Genomic DNA, 20,977 nt, shown 5'->3' on the forward strand with positions numbered 1-20,977 from the left:
AGCCAATCCGCTGCAGCTGTCACTGTGGGTGGAGCTAAGTAACGGTTGCCGAGTCCCTGAGGTAGGAGAGAGCGTGTGACCGTAGACACTGGAATACGTGCAGGAAGAGCTCGGTGAGATGTAAGTATACGTGTTACTATATAATATGTATATGAAGCTGTCAGTATTTGTCCCGGTACTGACCGGAGAGGATCAAAGACAGACAGCAGCACCCTCAGGTAGGTGACAGCAGCCAATCACAGCTCAGCTCTCATTGTTCCAAAGCAGCTTTAAAAATAAGAGCTTTGCTGTGATTTGTCGGCCATGTCTGTGACTATCTCCCGGGATATGACAGGTGGCGCCCCCTTGGGTCCACCCTGAGAAGTGCAGCTGAGTCAGATGGGTGTCAGCCCCCCAGCCTGCACAGTGCGTATGCTTATCACTGTCAGAGAAGCCGCATGCTTATTCTTATATGAGGAGTTTGGGATTTCACCCATTTGATGCGCAGGATGAGATTTGAGTCAGATCCCTTTCTTAATGGAATCAGAATGGATTTGTGGCAAAGTCTATGATGTGTGGACTTGGCCTAAATGTAGAGAGACGTCATCCACTTTGTGATATTGATGCTTATTTTTATATTTTCTAATCTTGCTCTCTTATGTTATCTGACTCACAGCTTGTACCAGAAATGGATTCTGTGGCCGTTGTCACCCATCTCAGGGACCTTGCGTCTGAGCCACAGAACCGAGCCAGCATTGTGAGGGACAGGAGCTGCCTGGCGGGTCTCATCCTCTTCCTTAGTCATCAGGATATGCGGGTGGTGGAAGCCGCTCTTCAGGTGAGACAGTGCGGAGCTAAGGGTGATATTACGTGTAGCACTAGTGTTTCTGAACTGCGGCCAAGACCTGTATATGACTGTTCAAGCCTGACTGGCCACAGCGGCTGCGGAAAACATGACTGTCACCACTCTGGATGAAAAGTGAATAAAGTTACTTTTCAGCTCTCTACAGCATCGCAGAACAGAGCCTGAACAATGGCTCTCTTATAGTAAGATTCCCATTATTTCCTATGACAACCAACCACAGCTCAGATTTAATTTTACCAGAGTAATCTGAACAAAAATCAAAGTTGAGCTCTGTTTGCTGTGGGCAAAATATCGATCTTTAAAGGGGAACTCTGGTTAAGAAAGATTTAATCCCCATCCATAATCTAAGCTTGTGTGTAATAGGTTACTATTACATGAATTGGTCCATTTGTCTGCAGCACATCCTGAAGCTGCAGAAAATCCTCACTGCCTGCTCCTCTCTGTCTCCACTCCTCTGTCCTCCCCCTCCCTTCTGAGACAGAGGTCACATGGTCTGTCTATTCTGTAACCAGGCAAGCTGTAACACTTCATCTGTAACTTTGCCCACTACTGACATCACACAGTGATCACCTGACCAAGGGCAGGGGAAACAACATCCTCTTCTGGGCAGTATAGGGGAAAAGAGTACCCCATTCCATATCTCTCTCTCTTATAGGTAGACTGACAGACAGATACTGTGTGAAGCAGAAGCTGATGGAGCCAGTGGTGGGCGGATACTACAAGACAGGGGGGGGGGACCTGGCAGTTGGGTCTGAGTTGCAAAGCATGCTGGGAGATGTAGTTTCCCGGTCAGGTGCCATGATGTTAAACAGATCATTTGTAAAGGTTTGAATCTGGGTCTAGGAACAGGGTAGACAAGTAGGAAAGGTGTCAGTAGTCCCTTTACCTCCGCCCTCTTCCCAGTCACTCACACTTGATTCGCAGCATGAGTGCTGGGAGCTCGATGCAAAGCCCAGTGCTCAAACTGTCAATGAAGCGTTCATGCTGGGCAGAGGGCAGAGGTAAAGGACTACATGCTGGCACTGTCCCACGGGCATAGGGTTGGAGCATTAAGGGTGCATTCACACATACAGAATCTGCAGCAGATTTGATGCTGTGTTCAGTTATTTAGATCAAATCTGCTGCGAATCCGCAGCATAAAATCCACTGCGATACGGTGTGTATGAAGCTACCTTAAGGGTACAAACCCACACACCGTATACAAAGCAGATACGCAACAAATACGCAGCAGATTTGTTGGTACAGATTTGATGCTGTGTTCAGTTATTTAGATCTAATCTGCTGCGTATCGCAGCAGTAAATACGCTGCTTATACAGTGTGTGGGTTTATACCCTCAAGATGGATATTTTGACATTTCCGCCCGGCCAGAGACTGCAGGACATGCCTGCGGAGAGCTGTGCCCAGCAGCTGTAAAGTCCTGGTGTCCCACTCCATCAGAGAGGTAAGTGGTTTCCTTTACCAGGTCTCTTGGTACACACAAAGGTATTGCTTATGAAGGTATTTCTGATATCGGGAGGAGGCTTGTACATAGGTCCCACCATGCTGAATATCCTAAAGTCCTCCTAGTGGCAGCTGCAAAGATTTGACTTCTTTGTGGTAACAGAGCAGGGCTCCATGGCAGCAGGTCACAGCCCTATAGACCTTCTATAGAGAACACCGTAATAACAACATTTCTGACTTAACCTTCTAAGTTTCACATATGACAGGAATCAAATGCCCTGTACTACGTTCTCTCTTTTGTTTTGTACACAGACAATTCGTTACTTATGTGAAAATCCGAATCACTGTGAAGTAATGAGAAGTGAGCTTGGTATGATGGTGAGTCTGGAGAACATTAAGAACAGGTAAACTCTACTGTCTTTATTGCCAGGCTTCTGTTTATAGAGTTATATTTGTAAACTGTGATGACATATTTGTTGACAGTGATGTCTGTGAGTGTGCTTCTGCCCTAGGGGTAGACATGAGATCACTCTGTCCTTAGGCTGGCACATAATGTCCTGTATCTTGGGGTAGTCTGTGTGTGTGTGTAATAAATATATATATATATATATATATATATATATATATAATTAGTATGTATATACACAGACCTTTGTCTTATGTCAAAAGGCCTTAAAGGGTATCAACCGATCAAAAATTATGATGTCTCCATAATTTGTCAGTTTTTTTTGTTTTTAAATAACAGTGGCACTTAAAAATTTTCCACCAAATTCTAGCTACGTTACATATGTGCAGGAACTGGCCAGACAGTTAGCTTCTGCTGAACCATGGTGACCTTTGACCATGTTGCTGGTTCACACGCAAGTCATCTCACCAGATGCAGTCAACAGTGTGTGCAGGTTCCTGTGCAGGAGAACGCAAGGCAAAGTATGAACTCGAAGGGGCCACTTTTAACAGGGATTCGATCAGCACCCTCACAACACAATTACAGAGTGCCAATCATTTACTATTGCAGCCGCAGGCTCCCTAGCTGCCTTGGTAAATACGCTTGTACAGTCTGGGCAGGCCATGTAAACAGAGCACCAATTACACTGATCAATGCAGTAGGATCTAATAACTGCACATGAATGTCCCTTAGGGGGGCTTAAAAATGTTTAACCCCTTGGTGACTGCTAATAAGCCTTCTCACTAAGAGGCCTTATTACGATATATTTGTCTTTTTACGGCAATATCGGAACTAGGCTATGCCACGCTCCTGTGTCAGCATAGCATGAGATCAGCTGTCAGTATGAATCCTCCGCTCTGGTCAGTTTAACCTGTTACATGCCATGGTCAAATCTTGTCAAAGGCTCCAAGGGTGTGATGATGCTATACTTAGGCTAGGTTCACACTGCGTTTTTAGCATCCGTTTAACTGATCCGTTTTTTGCAAAAAGAGATGCATTTGTGTGCATCCGTTTTTGATCCGTTTTTCCATTGACTTCCATTATAAAAAAAAAAAAAAAGGATCAAAACGGATGCGTTTTTTTTAACGCACAATAAAGTACTGTTGACACTACTTTTTTGATCGTTAAAAAAAAAAACGGATCCGTTAAACGGATTGCAAAACGCAGTGTGAACCCACCCTTACTGATTGGAAGTCCAGCGACGAGGTCCCAGCTTCTGATAGTTTCCATGGCAATCCTGGGGTCTGCAGTGGTTATGCCTCTACACAGAGATGCCAGAGGCATGGCTATATAGGTTGCCTCTCTTCATAATGCTTACATATACAATGCACTAAACCACAGTGGTAGTGCAGTGTATTGTTACAATGGTCAACAGATCCCTGGTTAAAGTATATTAGTGAAACTAGTGTTAAAGTTAAAAAAAAAAAATCCCCCCTATCCTACCCCACCAAATAATAAAATTTATTTTTATTCCCCATTCAAAGCAAATTATTACAGTCCTTCACCTAGTAAAATAAAATCGCCCCTCTTTCCTATTACAATGAGGGTTAATAATGGTCAGCCTTTCAGCCTTTATTTTTATAATGATCTTTTACAATTAAAGAAAAATAAAAACCAAGCTATCCTCTGATAATGTCTGGTTATTTCTGTTCCCTCAGTGCTGTGAGTAATCATATCAGACTGCTTGCTCATTGGATTTATATGTCGCTAAGTTTGCCGAGTCACCAACATACACCGGACACAAAGAATAAGCAAAACCTACAATTCTTTATTTCAAGTGCAAATATAAGGGCAAAAACCGTAACACTCCACATCCACGGACTAGATGATTTGGTAAGGATTGTGCTTCATATTGCTATTCTCAACACAGAACTTACTGTAGCTTGGCTGCACTTCACAGAATGACTAAATCTGGTTACATTGTATAAAATGCACTTCCTAATAATACATTTAAAGGGGCATTCCTATTTATTTTCCCAATTCACAGAATAGAAGATAATAAGCTGATTTCAGGGACCCTCACCATTCACGAGAACAGTGTTGTCCATGGAATGTATGTAGTGCTTACTGGTGAGCGCTTTATTCAGTTTGTGGATGATTATGTCCCTGTTCTCGAAATTGGTACTAGTGGTCTGACTCCATCGGTCAGCTTCAGTCCTATGCTAAGGGGATAAAAAGATTGGAATACCCCTTTAAAGATAAGGGAATTCATTCATTTGAAGATTCCTCAAATATAATAATGTAGACTAGCTTTACATGATAATTAGGCATCCTGCCGGGCTGTGGGGGCATATCACACTGTCACAATCCAACGCAGCTGCTGGATCCTGCACTCTCTCTGCTCCACTGTTAGTGTTTTGGAAACATCCAGTGATATTCCGCTCCCTCTGGAATTGGATGGTCAGCATAGACAGTATATGCTGACTGGCCATTTCTGGAGGGAGCTGCACATCACCAGATGTTTCCAAAACACTGACATCGGTGGAGAATGGGCGACCCGAGATGTGGCAGCTGTGGGGAGCGGGACAGGTATACATAACTGGAAGCACTATGAAGAAAAAGCATATGCACAAAAAGGTAGCACATCAAGGAAAAAATCTTTATTTAAATAGCCTTACAGTACACAAAATCTATACAAAACAGGAGCAGTAAACCAAGGGAGACAAACCTTAAATGCCACTTTAAATTAAAAACACTAAAATGTCATCCTTGGTCCAGCTGGCGTCCTAGCCCGGACTCAACACCCTACCTGACCCCGGACACAGCACATGAGTAAAATGCAAGAAAAATAAAATCCCCAAAACTATTACAAAAATAATGGATAATGCAGTGACTAATAATGACAATGACAAGTTTGCATTACCCATTATTTTTGTAATAGTTTTGGGGATTTTTTTGCATTTTACTCATGTGCTGTGTCTGGGGTCAGGTAGGGTGTTGAGTCCGGGCTGGGACGCCAGCTGGACCAAGGATGACATTTTAGTATTTTTCCCTTTTTTTTTCTTTTTTTTTTTTTGTGCTCAGTGCTGTATTGCATTCAGATTGGCAGTAACTTAAATGGTTAGTCTGCTGTTAGACTTTTTTTCTTCTACAAAGCGGACCTTTCCGCAGGAAAGCAAAGGTGTAATGGGGCTAGACAGGGACAGTCATCAGGATTCTACCGGAGTACATTATTATCTTCATAGTCCTCTCCACTGGTAGTTTAGGAAGGTCAAGCACATATCCTCTTTATCACGTCCCCGCAGCATGTTTGCGTCTACCCACCGTGTATGACTGACAGCCCCTAGATAAAGAGGATATGGGCTGCACACACCTGGGCTTATTTTTTTTTTAATTTAATTATTTCTTTATTATTATTATAAAATCGGGATACAGGCAAAACAGAACTTTAACCTCATTACACATATAATACCAGAAAAAAGTAACTGATGATGGTATATAGTATGTTAACAAATATTCCTGTCTATATAAACCGTATAAAACCCCGATCACAAACACCCACCCGCGCCCACCCACCCCGGGTATGATGACCGTGGTGAAGGAGAGAAAAAAAAGGGGGGGGGGGTACCAGCAGATTATTTATCTCTCCATCTTCCCCAGATTTTATCAAAGGTCTTGAGTCGGTTTGTGACACTGTAGTACTTCTTTTCATAACTCATAACTTTACACGTTAGAGCTTCCCATTCATTCACAGCTGGCGGCTCTTCCCTAATCCATGCTCTTATTACCCTAATCCATGCTCTCATAATAATAACTTTAGCAATAGTTATTACATGGAGTAATATCAACCCATCTTTCTCTGTCCCATCTATCAGGCCCAGTACAAAAAAAACAGGATTGAAAGGTATACTCTTACCCAGTTTGCTTTCGATAATCTGAACAGCGGACCCCCAGAATCCCTGTAGTCGAGAGCAACTCCAAAGCATATGATGCATATCTGCATCATCAATCTTACATCTCGGACATCTAGTATGGTTCTGGAATCCCATCTTGAAAAGGGTACATGGGGTATAATACAGGTAACAGACAATTCTAAATTGCAGAAGTCTATAGCTAGAATTCAGGGATGCAAGCGTAGTGTTTTTGTGAATCTGTGTGCACTCCACCTCTGATAAAGTCCCCACCTCTTTTTCCCATCTAACGTGATTTTTTTTCTATATAGCTCATCCCGATTAAAGTGTTTAATGCTTCGATATAGTTTCCCTAATTCCCCGGCTTTATTGCCTCTATAATTATTCAGTGCCTCGATTAAATAATGAATTAAATAATGAATTTTTTAAGTATTCTTTATTTTGACTACTCTCTAGTGCATGTGAAAGCTGATAGTAATAAAGTATGTGATTTATATTAATATTATATTCTTGCGTGAGAACATCCCATTTTTTCATTTTGCCCCTATTGATAACTTGATATAATTTTGTGATACCCCGATTTATCCAAAACCTTTTGTCTATAATTTTATTCACCTCCACCAACTCAGGATTCCCCCATAATGGTGTATATTTAGTCCCTGCCAATATCCCTGCATAGCCCCTAAATACAGCCCATGCTCTACGCCACATTTTTAGATATGTGATTATACCACCTTTGCCTAACTCTGCATCATCCATCTCCAAACAACTCCATAAATCTGATTCAGGGATGCCAACCGTTTCCCTTATTCTTTTACCCAGATCTGACTCCGCATGGTATATGATCTTCAAAATTTGAATTGCACAAAAGTATACACGTAGATCGGGAAGTGCGCAGCCACCCTCTTGATTTAAATCTGTTTTTTACCTCCCCATATCAGACGATTAAGGAGTACATCCAAATCCTTAAACCATTTATTCCCAATCCATATTGGGGCAGCCCTGAGTAAATATAATATTTGGGGTTGTAGAATCATTTTGATTAGTGAAACCCTGTCCACCATGGATAGGGGAAGACGGAGCCAGACTTTAGTAAAGGCTTTAGATTTTGTTCAGCAAAGAGCCCGGTATTACCTGTTATATTTACTCCCAAGTACATAAATGACTCTTGTGGAGCCAGTACCTTTAAATTATAATTTGATGAATCGTGTTCACCCCATAGATTCATTAAAACGGATTTGCACCAATTGATCTGCATACCAGATACCCCCCCCAAACTCCTCAAATCTGGAAATGATATGTGGGATGCAGACCGAGGGATGGCGTACAAAAAGCAATACGTCGTCTGCATATAACATGATCTTATCACTAGTACCCCTCAAACCGATCCTCTGATCTTGACGGATAAGAGCGGCCAACGGCTTGATATACAAGGCAAACAATAAAGGCGATGCAGGACATCCTTGTCTCGTGCCACGTGTCAAGCCGATCTAACCCGTCATTTTGCTATTTATTAATATACGTGCAGATGGTGAAGAATATAACACTTTGATCCAGCTGATGAGGGGAGCTCCGATCTTAAATTTCTCCAAAACCTGCCAGAGAAAGCCCCACTCCACCCTGTCGAAAGCTTTAACAGTATCAATCGACAGGATAGAGCGGGGCGCCTCCCCACCAAGCTGGAGATTCACAAAAAGTCTCTCTATGTTGGTGCCAGTAGACCGTCCGGGAATAAACCCATTCTGATCGTCCTGAACCAAGGCCAATATGACCTGCTGTATTCTAGCAGCTACAACCCTTGCTAGTATTTTGTAATCTGAATTCAGTAAAGATATAGGACGATACGAGCCCATATCAAGAGGGTCTTTATTTTTTTTGGGAAAAATAACTATAGTAGCGGCATTCATGGACGATGGCAGAGAACCGGAACTACAGGATTCATCTAATGCTTCCCTTAAAATTGGCAACAATACTTCTATATATTTCTTATAAAACTCGATAGGGACTCCATCGGGACCTGATGCAGACCCATTAGCTAGAGAACCCACAGCCTGACGTATCTCCCCGAGGGTTAAAGGACCATTAATTTTCTCCCTATCATCACCTTGGCAACAATACTTCTATATATTTCTTATAAAACTCGATAGGGACTCCATCGGGACCTGATGCAGACCCATTAGCTAGAGAACCCACAGCCTGACGTATCTCCCCGAGGGTTAAAGGACCATTAATTTTCTCCCTATCATCACTAGATAATTCAGGCAAGTGTAATTTATCAAGAAATTCCCTGATCTTAAACGTCGAGTTCTCTCCTTCGGACTTATACAGGTCCTCAAAAAAAGATTTAAATTCCCTTTCTATCTGTTCTTGTCTTTGCACTACTTTCCCCCCGGCGTCCCGAACTGCGGCAATATGGGACCTAGTATCGTCTTGTGCTCTCACCACTTCTGATAACAGTTTCCCAGGTTTCCTGCCCTCACAAAAAAATTTCTGTCCAGAAAAAAAAACGCGATGTTGAGCCTTTTCATTTATAAAAGTCGCAAGTCTGCTCTGCGCATTTTTAAGCTCAGTCAAAGATTCGTCCCCGAGATCCTCGCTAAATCTCTTCTCACATTTCTGGACCATCTCACCAAGATTCCTTTCCTTCTGCCTAAATAGTTTTTTGTTCCTACAGATCTCTTTATAAACTATACCTCTTATGAACGCCTTAAAGGCGTCCCATACAATTTGGGTCCGAGTTGAGCCTTTATTACACTGCCAGAAAAAGCTGATTTTGTGAGTTATCTTCTGTTCCTCATCTATTATTGTTTACCAATAGGGATTAATTCTAAATGGCTTGATTTCCCGGTCTCTGCCATAGTCCACTTCAAGCCTAATTGGAGCATGATCCGAAATTGAACAACTTTCATATCTTATTTTGATTACCCTGCCCAGCGCCCCCTGATTACAGAAACATAAATCGATACGGGAGGCAGCATTATAAGACGTACTAAAACACGAGAACACCCGTGTATTGGGGTTAAACTTCCGCCATGCATCCTCCCAACCCACCTCCCGGGCGAAATGTTCCAGGGGGGAGCGTTGGGAGGAGATAATACCTTTGCTGCCCCTTCTATCCAGGAGGGGATCCCAGACCTCATTGAAGTCACCGATTACATATAGTGATATGTTTCCCTTATCTTTCATAAAGCTGAGTAACTGCATAAAAATTCCTAAGGAGAAGGGAGGAGGTACATATACAAATGCCAAAACAATCACTTCACCCTCCAAGTGGCCAAATAAAAAAATATATCTTCCTCTATCATCGATCTTTTTCTCTTTAACAGCAAGCGAAATAGATTTATGCACTAGAACTACTATCCCTGAAAAATAAGTAGAAAACCCAGTGTGAAATATCTGAGCTGCCCATCTACGCTTTAACCGTTCAAAAGTTTCTAGGGTAGTATGTGTTTCGAGAATAGCTACTATTGCTGGCAGATGCCGATCTATTGCGTCAAATATGGCGAGCCTTTTTAATCTATCACCCGTCCCTCTTACATTCCAGGCTAAGATCTTACAAACCATATTCGACTAGAGAATAGAGCAAAAAAAAAAAAAAAAAAAAAAGGGCAAACAAAGAACCACAGTATCACCACGATCACCATACCCCGCCCCGAAACCACTACCCACCCTAACCCATCTATTCCCACCCACACCCAACAACCCTCTGCGTTGGCTCCTCCGGATCAAGAGCCTCAAACCCACCACTTAGGTCCATAATATCCACCCATACGACCAGAATAATATAACCCAAATCCTCATAAACTATTACAACGCTGTGCAATCCTGTATCATCTTCCCATTTCATAATCCCTGACTATAAAGCCATTCCATCGCATCCTTAGCTGAATCAAAAAAATTAGTGCGTCCATTTACTACTACTCGCAATCTAGCGGGGAATAGTAAGGAGAAGGCAATTTTTGCTTCAAACTGTCGCTTTTTGATTTCCTTAAAAGATTCATGTTTTGTTTTTTTTTTGCGTTGGTCTGGAAAAGTCGGGGAATAACGCGACTTTGGCCCCATTGTACATGATGAATTTTAACTCACGTGCTTTGCACAAAATCAAATCTCTGTCCCTGTCATGCAGCAACTTAACCAGCATCGTTCGCGGCGGAGAGCCCGGGGGGGGGGGCAACCTAGAGGGGACTCGCTGGGCTCTAATTACTTCAAAGAACTGAGTGAGATCCACTTCCCCAAAATATTCTTTAAGCCATGTAGCACAGAATCTTGTGGGGTCTGCTCCCTCCACCCCCTCCACCAGCCCGATAATCCTAATATTGGCTCTGCGGGACCTATCTTCCAGACTAATAATTCTTTCTTGTAGGCTTCCTTGTTCTTTTCTAAAACCATCCAGTGAGTTTGTTACTGTTTTCAGCTGCCCTTCCAATGTAGGAACTACCTTTTCTATCACTGTTACTTTCTCACGCATTTTATTTAATTCATCACGTACAATGGACACCTCTGAAATCAGCCCCCCAATTTGCGTTTTTACATCCTCCAGTCCAGTATTGCATTTCTGTACTTCAGATAATATTGCATCCAGGACTGAAGGTTGTTGTACATATGATTCATCAGCATTGGCCTGTTCAGAGCCGGTAGTATTATCGAGCAAACTCGCTCCATCCCCACGAGCCCCCCTGTGCTGCATACCTGGAGACTTCAGATATTTATCCCCCATTTTTGTTATTTCCCCCTGTCTTTCTACCCGCTCCTTTTGTTGCCATCCCACCGTCCTTCAGCGACAGTACAGTGATTCACAGAGAATACCGCCGAGATTAGCGTGTTGCCTCCCAGAAACAAAAAACGCTTCCTCCTCCCCCAGACAAGGAATCCGCTCCCTGAAGTCCACACTTAGCCGCTCGATATACAGATATTTAACAAAGCCCAAACCCACACACTGACAGACCCCAATCCCGCACACTCTGCCAGAGATAATATCGGTTCAGCTACAGATCTTATAGAGCACATTGGTAATACAGCGGTTGTGTCACTATTTGGTAAACCACGGATTAGCTCATTCCCGTCCACTTTGCAGGTACAATATTCAGTTGAAATAGTATATCGTCACGCGGACGTCCCCACCAGATCAACCACATTTTAGTATTTTTAATGTTGAGTGGCACTTAGGGCTTGTCTCCCTAGGTTTACTGCTCCTGTTTTGTTTATATTTTGTGTATTGTAAGGCTATTTTTCTTTTCTTGATGTGCTACCTTTTTGTGCATATGCTTTTTCTTCATAGTCCTTCTGTGTTTCTTATATGCATTGGTTTAGCACTCGGGGTATAGCGTGGTGCCCACTATACTCTCTGGTTTGGCATACTGGCTTGTTTTGGTGTAGGTATACATTACTGACATGTACCCCGCAGCTCCAGCAGGATGGCCGATATTCAGTTTATCATGGACAACCTCCTTAAAGTGGCACTGCCATTAAAAAACAACTTTGCATATTTGGACAGTGGCATCAATATTAACATATTTTTAAAATGTGTATTTGAAACTTATAATGTTAGCCGCTAGGTGTTGAGATTTCTGCTCCCCTGTTGTGAATACTAGAGATGAGCGCGACTTTAGCATGTCAGTCATTGGAATACTGGTGGCTCTGGAAACTGGATGCAGCCCTGGGGCTTCCAGGGAAACATGAATACAACGATAGGCTGTATCCATGTTTTTTTCTAAACTCCCTAAGGCTGCATCCAGCTTCCTCAGCCACTGGTAATCAAATGTTGAATGAGCAGACTTGAGCGTGCTTAAGTCGCGCTTATCTCTAGTTAATACATGTTTGTCTATGACAAGTGCAGAGCTTAGACAAGATACAGAAGGTGTTGGCGGGACATTCAGAGCTCTGTGCTCTCCTGTGCTGTCTGTCATAAAATTGGAAAATGCTACAGCACTTCCCCTCTAGACCTTCCAATCCTTAACAATAAAATGAGAATGGATGCAATAGTTACCAGCCCCAGTGTCCATATAGGGCAATAAATGTCCGAAATCCAAGTAAAATAATAGCATCCCACAAAGGCGGAGGTAGATGGGGGGGAGGGAACTTTATTCCAGCATGGTGGGTTTGCAGCGAAATCCGCTGTGAATCCTGATAGTGTAAAGTTTAATGGGCTTACAGAATTGCAGAATTTTCATTTCGCTGTGAGTATGTAACCCCATGCAAGCTCGCAACGTGAAATCCACTGCAAATACGGTACGGGTGAAGCTACTCTAAGGTTGAAACGTCACTGCTGTGTGCGCCATGCTGGAATAAAGTTTCTCCTTTTTTTTTTTTCCCCCACCGCCTTTGTGGGATGCTGTTACTTCACTTGGGATTTGGACTCCCATGCTGTCAATCAGTGCAGTGAGCCCAGCATCAGACTTCTTATAGAAGATTAGGTGAGCAGCAACTACGAACCATTACCTTGCAGTCATTCTTACTGGAGTCATTTTAAAATTTATAGGAAAAGAAATCTCTATGTGAAGAGGCATTACTGAAGGTGAAGGGTGTCATCAGCTTTACATTTCAGATAGCAATAAGGAGGTGCACTGTACGAGTAAAGCCGGACCTGGCAACAGAGGTAAGATTAAATGAACACTGGACTTCACTGGAGAAAATGCATCCATCCATCCATTCATCCATCAGAAAGTAGTAAAAACAGCATGTTAGATCTGATACAACAGTTTTATTATTTACTTTTATAAAAAAAAATCTAAAAAGTCCTTTTTTTGTTTCTCATAGAAATGTATGAGTAAACTTGGTTTTACTTTTGTCTTTCTTAATGGCACGCATCCCTGCTTACTCAAATTATTCATACGTTTTCTGGAGGAATAACATAAATAGCACAACACACCAGGACCGTTTTAATACATTGGTGGGCCTGGTGCAGAGCCCTCAAGAGTGCCCCCCCCCCCCAACCCAGCGTTATCAGAATCGGAGCTCCACACACAGTATAATGCCCTGAATGCCCCCACACTGTATTAGGAGCCCCAATACATACGGTAGTTACCTTATAACCTTATAAAGATATCACCAATGATACCATTACATAATACCGCCACACCATGACCACTATCACTACAGACCCTATAACAGTTACATCCATTTACTCACATGGGGCGTCTTCTCTGATCAGAGTCTTTCACCTTTTCTTTCACTCCATCCAGCCTGGGCCACCTTTAAGTCTTCCCCCGACTGTGAATCTTCTCTTCAGAATCTGCCAGAGAAACATTTTAGGCTCCAACACATACAGTAGTAAGGTCCCCTGTACCCCTATACAGTAGTCACCCCCCTCTGTGCCCCTATATAGTAGTTACACCCCTCTGTGCAAGATGGGAGCTAAAAGTGCCGGATCACACAGCAGCCTTGTGCTGCCTGGCCGCTTGATTGTGTCATGTAAAAGCACTGAAAACAAGCGCAGTGCTTGATCGGTGCACGTTTACAGCCACTAGCGGCTTGTTGGTGCATCAGTGCAGCCTCTTGAATGTTTGCAGATGCTTGGGCTTGCAATTGCGGTGCACAGTACTGCAACGTTGTAATTTTACTTGACACTAGGCTGCAGAAATCTGCACTAGCGGTAAAAGAGGCCTGAGCATTTGTAAACATTGAGGAAGCTGCAGCACTCTGGATAGTGAGACTGGTGATCTGCTAAGTAGTTCTATATATTACATTGCAGTTTCTAATGGACCTATGTTAAAACTTTGCCTAAGGGTTGTGTTACACGACCCAACATTTAATGTAAGGCTAGCTTTACACGTGCTGGATCCGCAGCAGATTTCACGCTGCAGATCCAGTAATGTGAAGCTGAATGGGTCCCATACACACAGCGCTGCATTTATGGAACCCGACACCTTTAACCCCCCCCCGCCGCCCGCAGCCCTGGTCGCGAGCATACATTACCTGCTCGGCGCTGCGGCTGTGTGAGGCTCCTGGCTGCCCTCTCTCCTCATCAGCCAATCAGTGCATGGCAGAGGAGGGGCAAGGGGAGTCGGGAGCTTCACACAGCCACCGCGCCAAGCAGGTAATGTATACTCGGGGCTGCGGGCGGCCGGCAGCGGGGGCGTTAAAGGGGGCGGGTCTCATACATGCAGCGGATCCACTGCGTGTATGGGACCCATTCAGCTTCACACTATTGGATACGCATTGGATTTCGCGGCAAACTCCGGTACGTGTAAAGCAATCCTAAGCGAGTTCCAATCTGCTAGCTTACCAAGCCTATTAGACAACTTCATGATTGTGACGCAAAGGCTGCACAGACATTGTTATTGATGTCCATGCAGCCCTTGCTATATATAATAAATAATAAAGTATACTTTACTCTTCCCTATGCTCCCTGGTGTTCTTCTAGCTTCTCTCGCTCACCGCAACCATAGCTGGCACTGCGGAAGCTGTCTCTGAAGTGACAGGCCTGCGATGAGCAGGAAGAAGCTAGAAGGACATGCGGGGGAGCGTGGTAAGTATAAAGTTTATTATTTAACTTTACACATTCCTCAGCTGTCAGACACCCATAACCATTATACCTAGCGATGTGCGGCCAATGATTTTAAGACATTTTAAAGGGCAATGATCAGCTGATAATTGTTTCTTCAGCTGCTCATCTTTATAATAGGGCCCTAATGGTGCGTTTACACAGACAGATTTATCTGACAGATCTTTGAAGCCAAAACCAGGAACAGACTATAAACAGGGATCAGGTCATAAAGGAAAGACTGGGATCTATCCTCTTTTTAAATCCATTCCTGGCTTTGGCTTCCAAAATCTGTCAGATAAATCTTTCTGTGTAAACGCACCCTTAGATAGTGTGCTTGTAATTAATTTAATGCAAAAGGCCAGGCATTCTCATTTTATTTTCTGTGCAGTATCCATAACACAAACATTATTGTTTACAGTGTTTAACATCAGCAATCGCAGGAACAAAAGTACTGACAGCACAGCAAGTAATAAAGAATGAATGTGGGAGAGAGGTATGAACGGTCATAAACACATATTTACTATACTTTGTTAATCCTTTTTTCGTCCAATCTGTCTGGTGTGGCACCTGGAAAAAAAAACAGTATGTTAGGCTATGCAATACAAATAGTTTATGAATACATTTTTCCCCACTACCTTGTTGGCGCCAGCGCGAGGATCATGGTGGTGTGGTCCTTTTTCCAAAATGTTGTCTAGTTCCCGCGATTATCTCTATTTTTATCTTGTTCACCGCCCCTATTTCGATACTCGATACCAGTTCGATACCTTGAAAAAAATACAAATATAATGCCCCCCCAGACTGCGGCTATGATAGTTGTTGTGTGGGATTTGCAGTGGTGCAGCAGCAGCAGCCTTCCAATATAACAACAACTGTCAGCAGTAGGGCTCGTTGGCTTGGCTGCAGCCGCACGCAGTGACAGCACTCTCCCTGAAATATCGATACTACTATCGATATTTCAGTGCATCGTGCATCCCTACGCCCCACTCTATGCACTGGAGGTGGGCCCAGCGACCCCAGTGTAATGAGGGGATATTGTAACACTTGGGACGCCTAGCCTGCTCCCGGTGCATAGAGTGGGGTGGTGCACAAGATGACAACGGCACAGATTACGGGAACCAGGCAACATTTTGAAAATAGGACCATGCCATCAGGAAAAAAATGTAGATTTATCTAACATGCTCATAGTTCCCCTTTAAGGGTGTGTTCACACCTACAGGATCTGAACACAGCATCAAATCTGCTGCAGATCTGCTTCAGTTATTTAAATGAAATCTGCTGCAGAAAATCAGCTGCAGATCCTGTAGGTGTGAACGCACCATAAAGGGGTATTCTGCTCAAAATGAACTTTTCATATTTTGCTGTCCATTAAGATTACATAACAACAAGCATATTCTTACCTTTTTGCACTCCCACGATGCTGTCCTATGTCACCTTCGGGTCCCCGGCTGAGCGATCTTGCCTCCACTTCCGAGACAGACCCATTTGGGGGTGATGGCCCGCTCAGCCAATCACTGAGACAGCGCTGTGACCAGTAATTGGCTGAGCGGGCTTTCACTCCCAGACAAGTCCACTGTGGATGTGGAGGCGGAATCATTTAGCTGAAACCTGAAGATGATGTAGTAGGACACCGGGGGATAAGAATATGCTGTTTATGTTATCCTCTTGGGCAGCATAATATGAAAAATAATTTTTTAATGGAATACCCCTTTTAAGGGTATTCAGGGATCTGGGCGGATTGTACTTGAGAAATCCCATTTGAATTAATGAGAAAGACAGAAAAAGTGGACTCCGCTTGAAATCCCTTGCCTATTCCATAGTGTCAACATACCCTCACTAGATCTCAGTCAGCTGAGTCAGAAATCTGACTGCAAGTTTATCCTGAGGCTACATGGCGATTTCCAGTTGCACGATAACTTCACTTTTACAAGTGAATGGGGCTTCCAAACTACCCGACCTTAACAGCAAAAAATGAAAAAAGTGAAGGTGTCGCACTTCATGACAGTTCCTGGTTTTGCAACCAAAAATCTCTGTGTAGCCCATGTGTGTGCTCCCAGGTGTAACCTTTTTTCTTCTGCATTTACATAGGTTTATGTTCCAATGCCCAGTACTAAAAATCAAGTGGATAAGAGCCATTGTTTGCCTGATTATTTGCCAGAAGAGGAAAGTCCTCAAAAAGATATAGAAAAGGCTTTATCCCGCCCAGCATCAAAGGATGAAACCAGTGGAAGTTGGCTAAATGCTGCTGCCAGTTTTCTTAGTAAAACCTTTTACTGGTAACCTACATAACAATGTTCACTTGCGTTCCTGTCTGTGTTGCTCTTTTATTATAATGAGGTCCACCGGGTTTTGAACATTGTGTACTGTATGTTACCAGACATAATGGCACTGCATGATGGGATCTGCAACATAGGCATCTACATGTCATCTCGTGTATTTATGTCGTCTACCTACTTATGAAAAAAAACACTAGACTTTCCCTTGTCTCTGTCATTTTAATGAGTTTGCTCAAATATGTGAATAACACATCATGGTTGATCTTACTATATTTGTAACTAGATGATTCATGGAAATGAAATTAGTTGTTTTCTTACTAAAAACCTTCATTAGATTTAATGTCTTAGTGCTTATGAAGAGATCTAGCTTGAAATTTTATGGCATAGCTGCAGAATATGCCACAAATGTCCATCTCTGGCAATCACACCAATGCCAAGGTCATTTTTTTTTCCATCCATGTCACGTTATCATTTCAGTACATTTAATTTTACTGTACAGAAAAATGTACACAACCACATTTATGTGTATGTAAAAAAAAAATCTTTCATTTTTTATAATGTATGTCAATAAGAAACAGATTCTTTACAGTGTGGTATATATTTTACTGTATCTGTCAGTAGGTTTATATTAACCTATCTAAGGGTAGTATATACTAGTGACAGAGAAGCTGAACAGAATTATATATCACTTAGGCTAGCTTCACACGTAACTGATCCGCAGCAGATTTCACGCTGCGAGTTTGCGGATCCTGGTTGCGTAAAGTTGAATGGGTCACATACGCGCAGCAGAATTTTCATTCCGCTGCCAGTATGTAACCTGGCCCCTTTAACCCCACCCTACCCCCGCAGCCTGGAGCATACATTGCTTGCTTGGTGCCGCTGCTGTGTGTGAGGCAGCACTGATTGGCTGATGTGGATCAACAGGAGCCGGAAGCCTCACACACAGCCGCAGCGCTGAGCAGGTACTGTATGCTCCAGGCTGCGGGGGGTTAAAGGGGCTGGGTTACATATCCACAGTGGAATGAAAATTTCCCTGCGGATATGTAACCCCATAGACCTTCACACTACCAGAATACGTCTGAAGCTACCCTTACATTGGTTTGGGCAGCAGATTCAGTGAAATACTAATAAATAAGAGGACAAAAACTAGTCCTCTTCAATATGTTCATGTTGTCAGTAGTCCTCGATACTCATGAGCACCAGCTCTCTCTGCCCACCAGCAGTTGTGTATCTATACAGTATATATACTGTGTATAGGTAGACAGCTATCAATCAGTGGACAGAGAGTAGCACAGCATGAAGGCCCGTTCTTCTGCATATCAGGAGAGCATAAGAACAGAATGATGTAAGTAATACACTGTTCTGTCAGGTAAAATACATGTTGAATCATCCCCCCTCCCAGAGACTAAAAATCTCCCTTCCCTGGTTTTGAGCCTGCTACTTTCTCGAATATACAGAACCGCCTGCCCCCCCCCCCCCTTTCAAGATGGCCCATATAAAGAGCAACACTAGCCGACTGTCTCTGCACTCCGGCTGGGAGGATTAATCACAGTGAGGCCATCAGCCACAAGTACGGAACAAATTGTTATTCTCCAGGAAGGGGATGATTCAACATATATTTTACCGGAGCAGAATACCCATTTAAATCAGCTTGCATAGCTTGAGGCTACCAGAATTAGGATCCACATCTATCGTCTATAAACAATGTGCTTGTAGTATGTAAAACCAGTCTAACATGGTATTGGTAGCTACATGTCTAACTGGAAAAAGGATATCTGCTGTTAGTTTCACTTTATTTCACCTTATTTCTGATAAAACATATTTGAAGACTAACCTGCTGGTATGTAACTATAGCTTATGGGACACTGAGAATGAAGGTAATTTTCTTACCTTCATCCTCTGTGCCGTTTTTGTGGAAGTAAATTAGGTGGTCTAGTGCACTGGGGATGGGGCTACCAGCTGTACATTGAGCCGACACCCTGGCAGTGACGTCACTCCGGCTGGCACCACTGAATATTCATGGAGGGGCGGGGGGAATCCTTCACTCAGGGTGGTAGTTCCACCCCAGTGCACCAAACTCAATGTTAAATATTAAAGGGGTATGCCACTCAAACATAACGTATGATATGTTGCTGCCCATAGTGAGACTAACAATTCATTCCATACTTATTACCTATTTAGTCTCCTTCCACCAGTTCTCAGGTGCTGTTTTCTGCTGAAGACACAAAAATCTGTGTTTGAGCCCTTCTCTGTCTCCCCCTTCTCCCTTCTGAGACAGTTCATGTAAACAAGTCTCTGTCTAGCTTTATCTGAAACTTTGTAGCTTCTTTGTAATGCTGGAACTGTTAATTACAGTGAGTTCATTTACAACTTTACCTCAGAATAACTCTCCCAGCATTACAAAGAAGCTATAATGTTGTAGATAAAGCCAGTAAGGGACTTGTGTACATTAGCTGTCTCAGAAGGGAGGGGGAGGAGAGTGAGACAGAGAAAAGCTCACATATATTTTTGAGTTTTCAGCAGACTGCTTTCTTCCCTCCAGAGAGCTAAGCAGAACATCAACTTTACACTTTTCTAGCACTTACTACTGTATGTAACACCGATCTAGTTTTGTAATGTTCTGTATACATGTCTGTACATAGTAAATAAAGAATATAATTGAACATGCATTTTTCATTTGCTTAGAGGCTGAGCTCTTTTGGCTACAATCTACTTCGTTATACAATCCGATGGTTGAAATGTCAACTGAAGAACAGTGTCCTCGACGTAAGGGTCCTATTTCACAGACGATTATTTGCCAAATTGGGCAATAATGACCATGTTCAGCTGAAGAGGCAATCCTCAATTGATCATTGTCTTTCAACGTCTTTAAAAACATCAGCTGCGACCATGCATCACTACGTGTAATAGTGTTGCACTGATGACAGTGAAAAGATATGTTTTCAAAGTGGAAACATAGCCTAAGGAGTGGTAGCTAAAACTGTTTTAGCAAAACATGCAAAGTAAAATAAACTATGAAATGCAAAAGAGGTCTCTATTTTACAACCTCGATAGTCAAACTGTAAACTTTTTGATATCAAGTGTGGCTGACCCCTTAAAGGTAATCTGTTGACTCTGACCCAACACGCTTTTGTGAAGCATGTCCCACATCCAGAACTTGCCAGGAAGAGTGGCGCATGCATGTTGAATGGCTGAAGGAAATCTTCTCAGTTTAGACACTTGCGCTTCCTGGCTACAGTGCCTGCGCAGGTTGAGGATGCAGGATATGCGCAGCTGTTGACATCAGTGGCCCGTGTGCTGGAGGCCGGACTGGAATAATTATTCAAAGAGGGAGGAGGAAGTAGTGGTGAGGTGTGGCAGAGCGCAGCACATATGCTGACTTTTCTGAAAGAAAGATTTTGCAGAATCTTCTCCATGGACCGCTAACACAAAGGTATCACCAGGTCTGAGTGCTGACAGATTCCCTTTAAAGCAGCACTAGCAGCAGGTTCTGCCCAATAAACCTGCTGATATGCCCCAGAAGCTCTTTACCTGATGACTGCAGGGGTGTGAATCATTCTACTCTTCTCTTCCGTATTCTGGAGTTAGCCTCTAATTGCCCCTATGCTAATGAGGCATTTGGGGTGTTACCCGACATC

The 20,977-nt window shown here is 43.1% G+C and overlaps 1 protein-coding gene across 1 annotated transcript; it reads left to right on the forward strand.

The window, feature by feature from the left end:
* The first annotated feature begins 10 nt into the window (after positions 1-10).
* Positions 11-19,656, forward strand: LOC138794828 (armadillo repeat-containing protein 1-like). Its single transcript, XM_069973727.1, has 7 exons — positions 11-120; positions 656-817; positions 2,598-2,689; positions 4,389-4,563; positions 13,060-13,176; positions 15,485-15,559; positions 17,152-19,656. The coding sequence occupies exons 2-7, from the start codon at positions 668-670 to the stop codon at positions 17,341-17,343; spliced, it is 801 nt and encodes a 266-aa protein (XP_069829828.1). The 5' UTR covers positions 11-120; positions 656-667; the 3' UTR covers positions 17,344-19,656.
* Positions 19,657-20,977: the final 1,321 nt, after the last annotated feature.

This window comes from Dendropsophus ebraccatus, chromosome 6 (assembly GCF_027789765.1).
Source record: "Dendropsophus ebraccatus isolate aDenEbr1 chromosome 6, aDenEbr1.pat, whole genome shotgun sequence".
Lineage (NCBI taxonomy): Eukaryota > Metazoa > Chordata > Amphibia > Anura > Hylidae > Dendropsophus > Dendropsophus ebraccatus.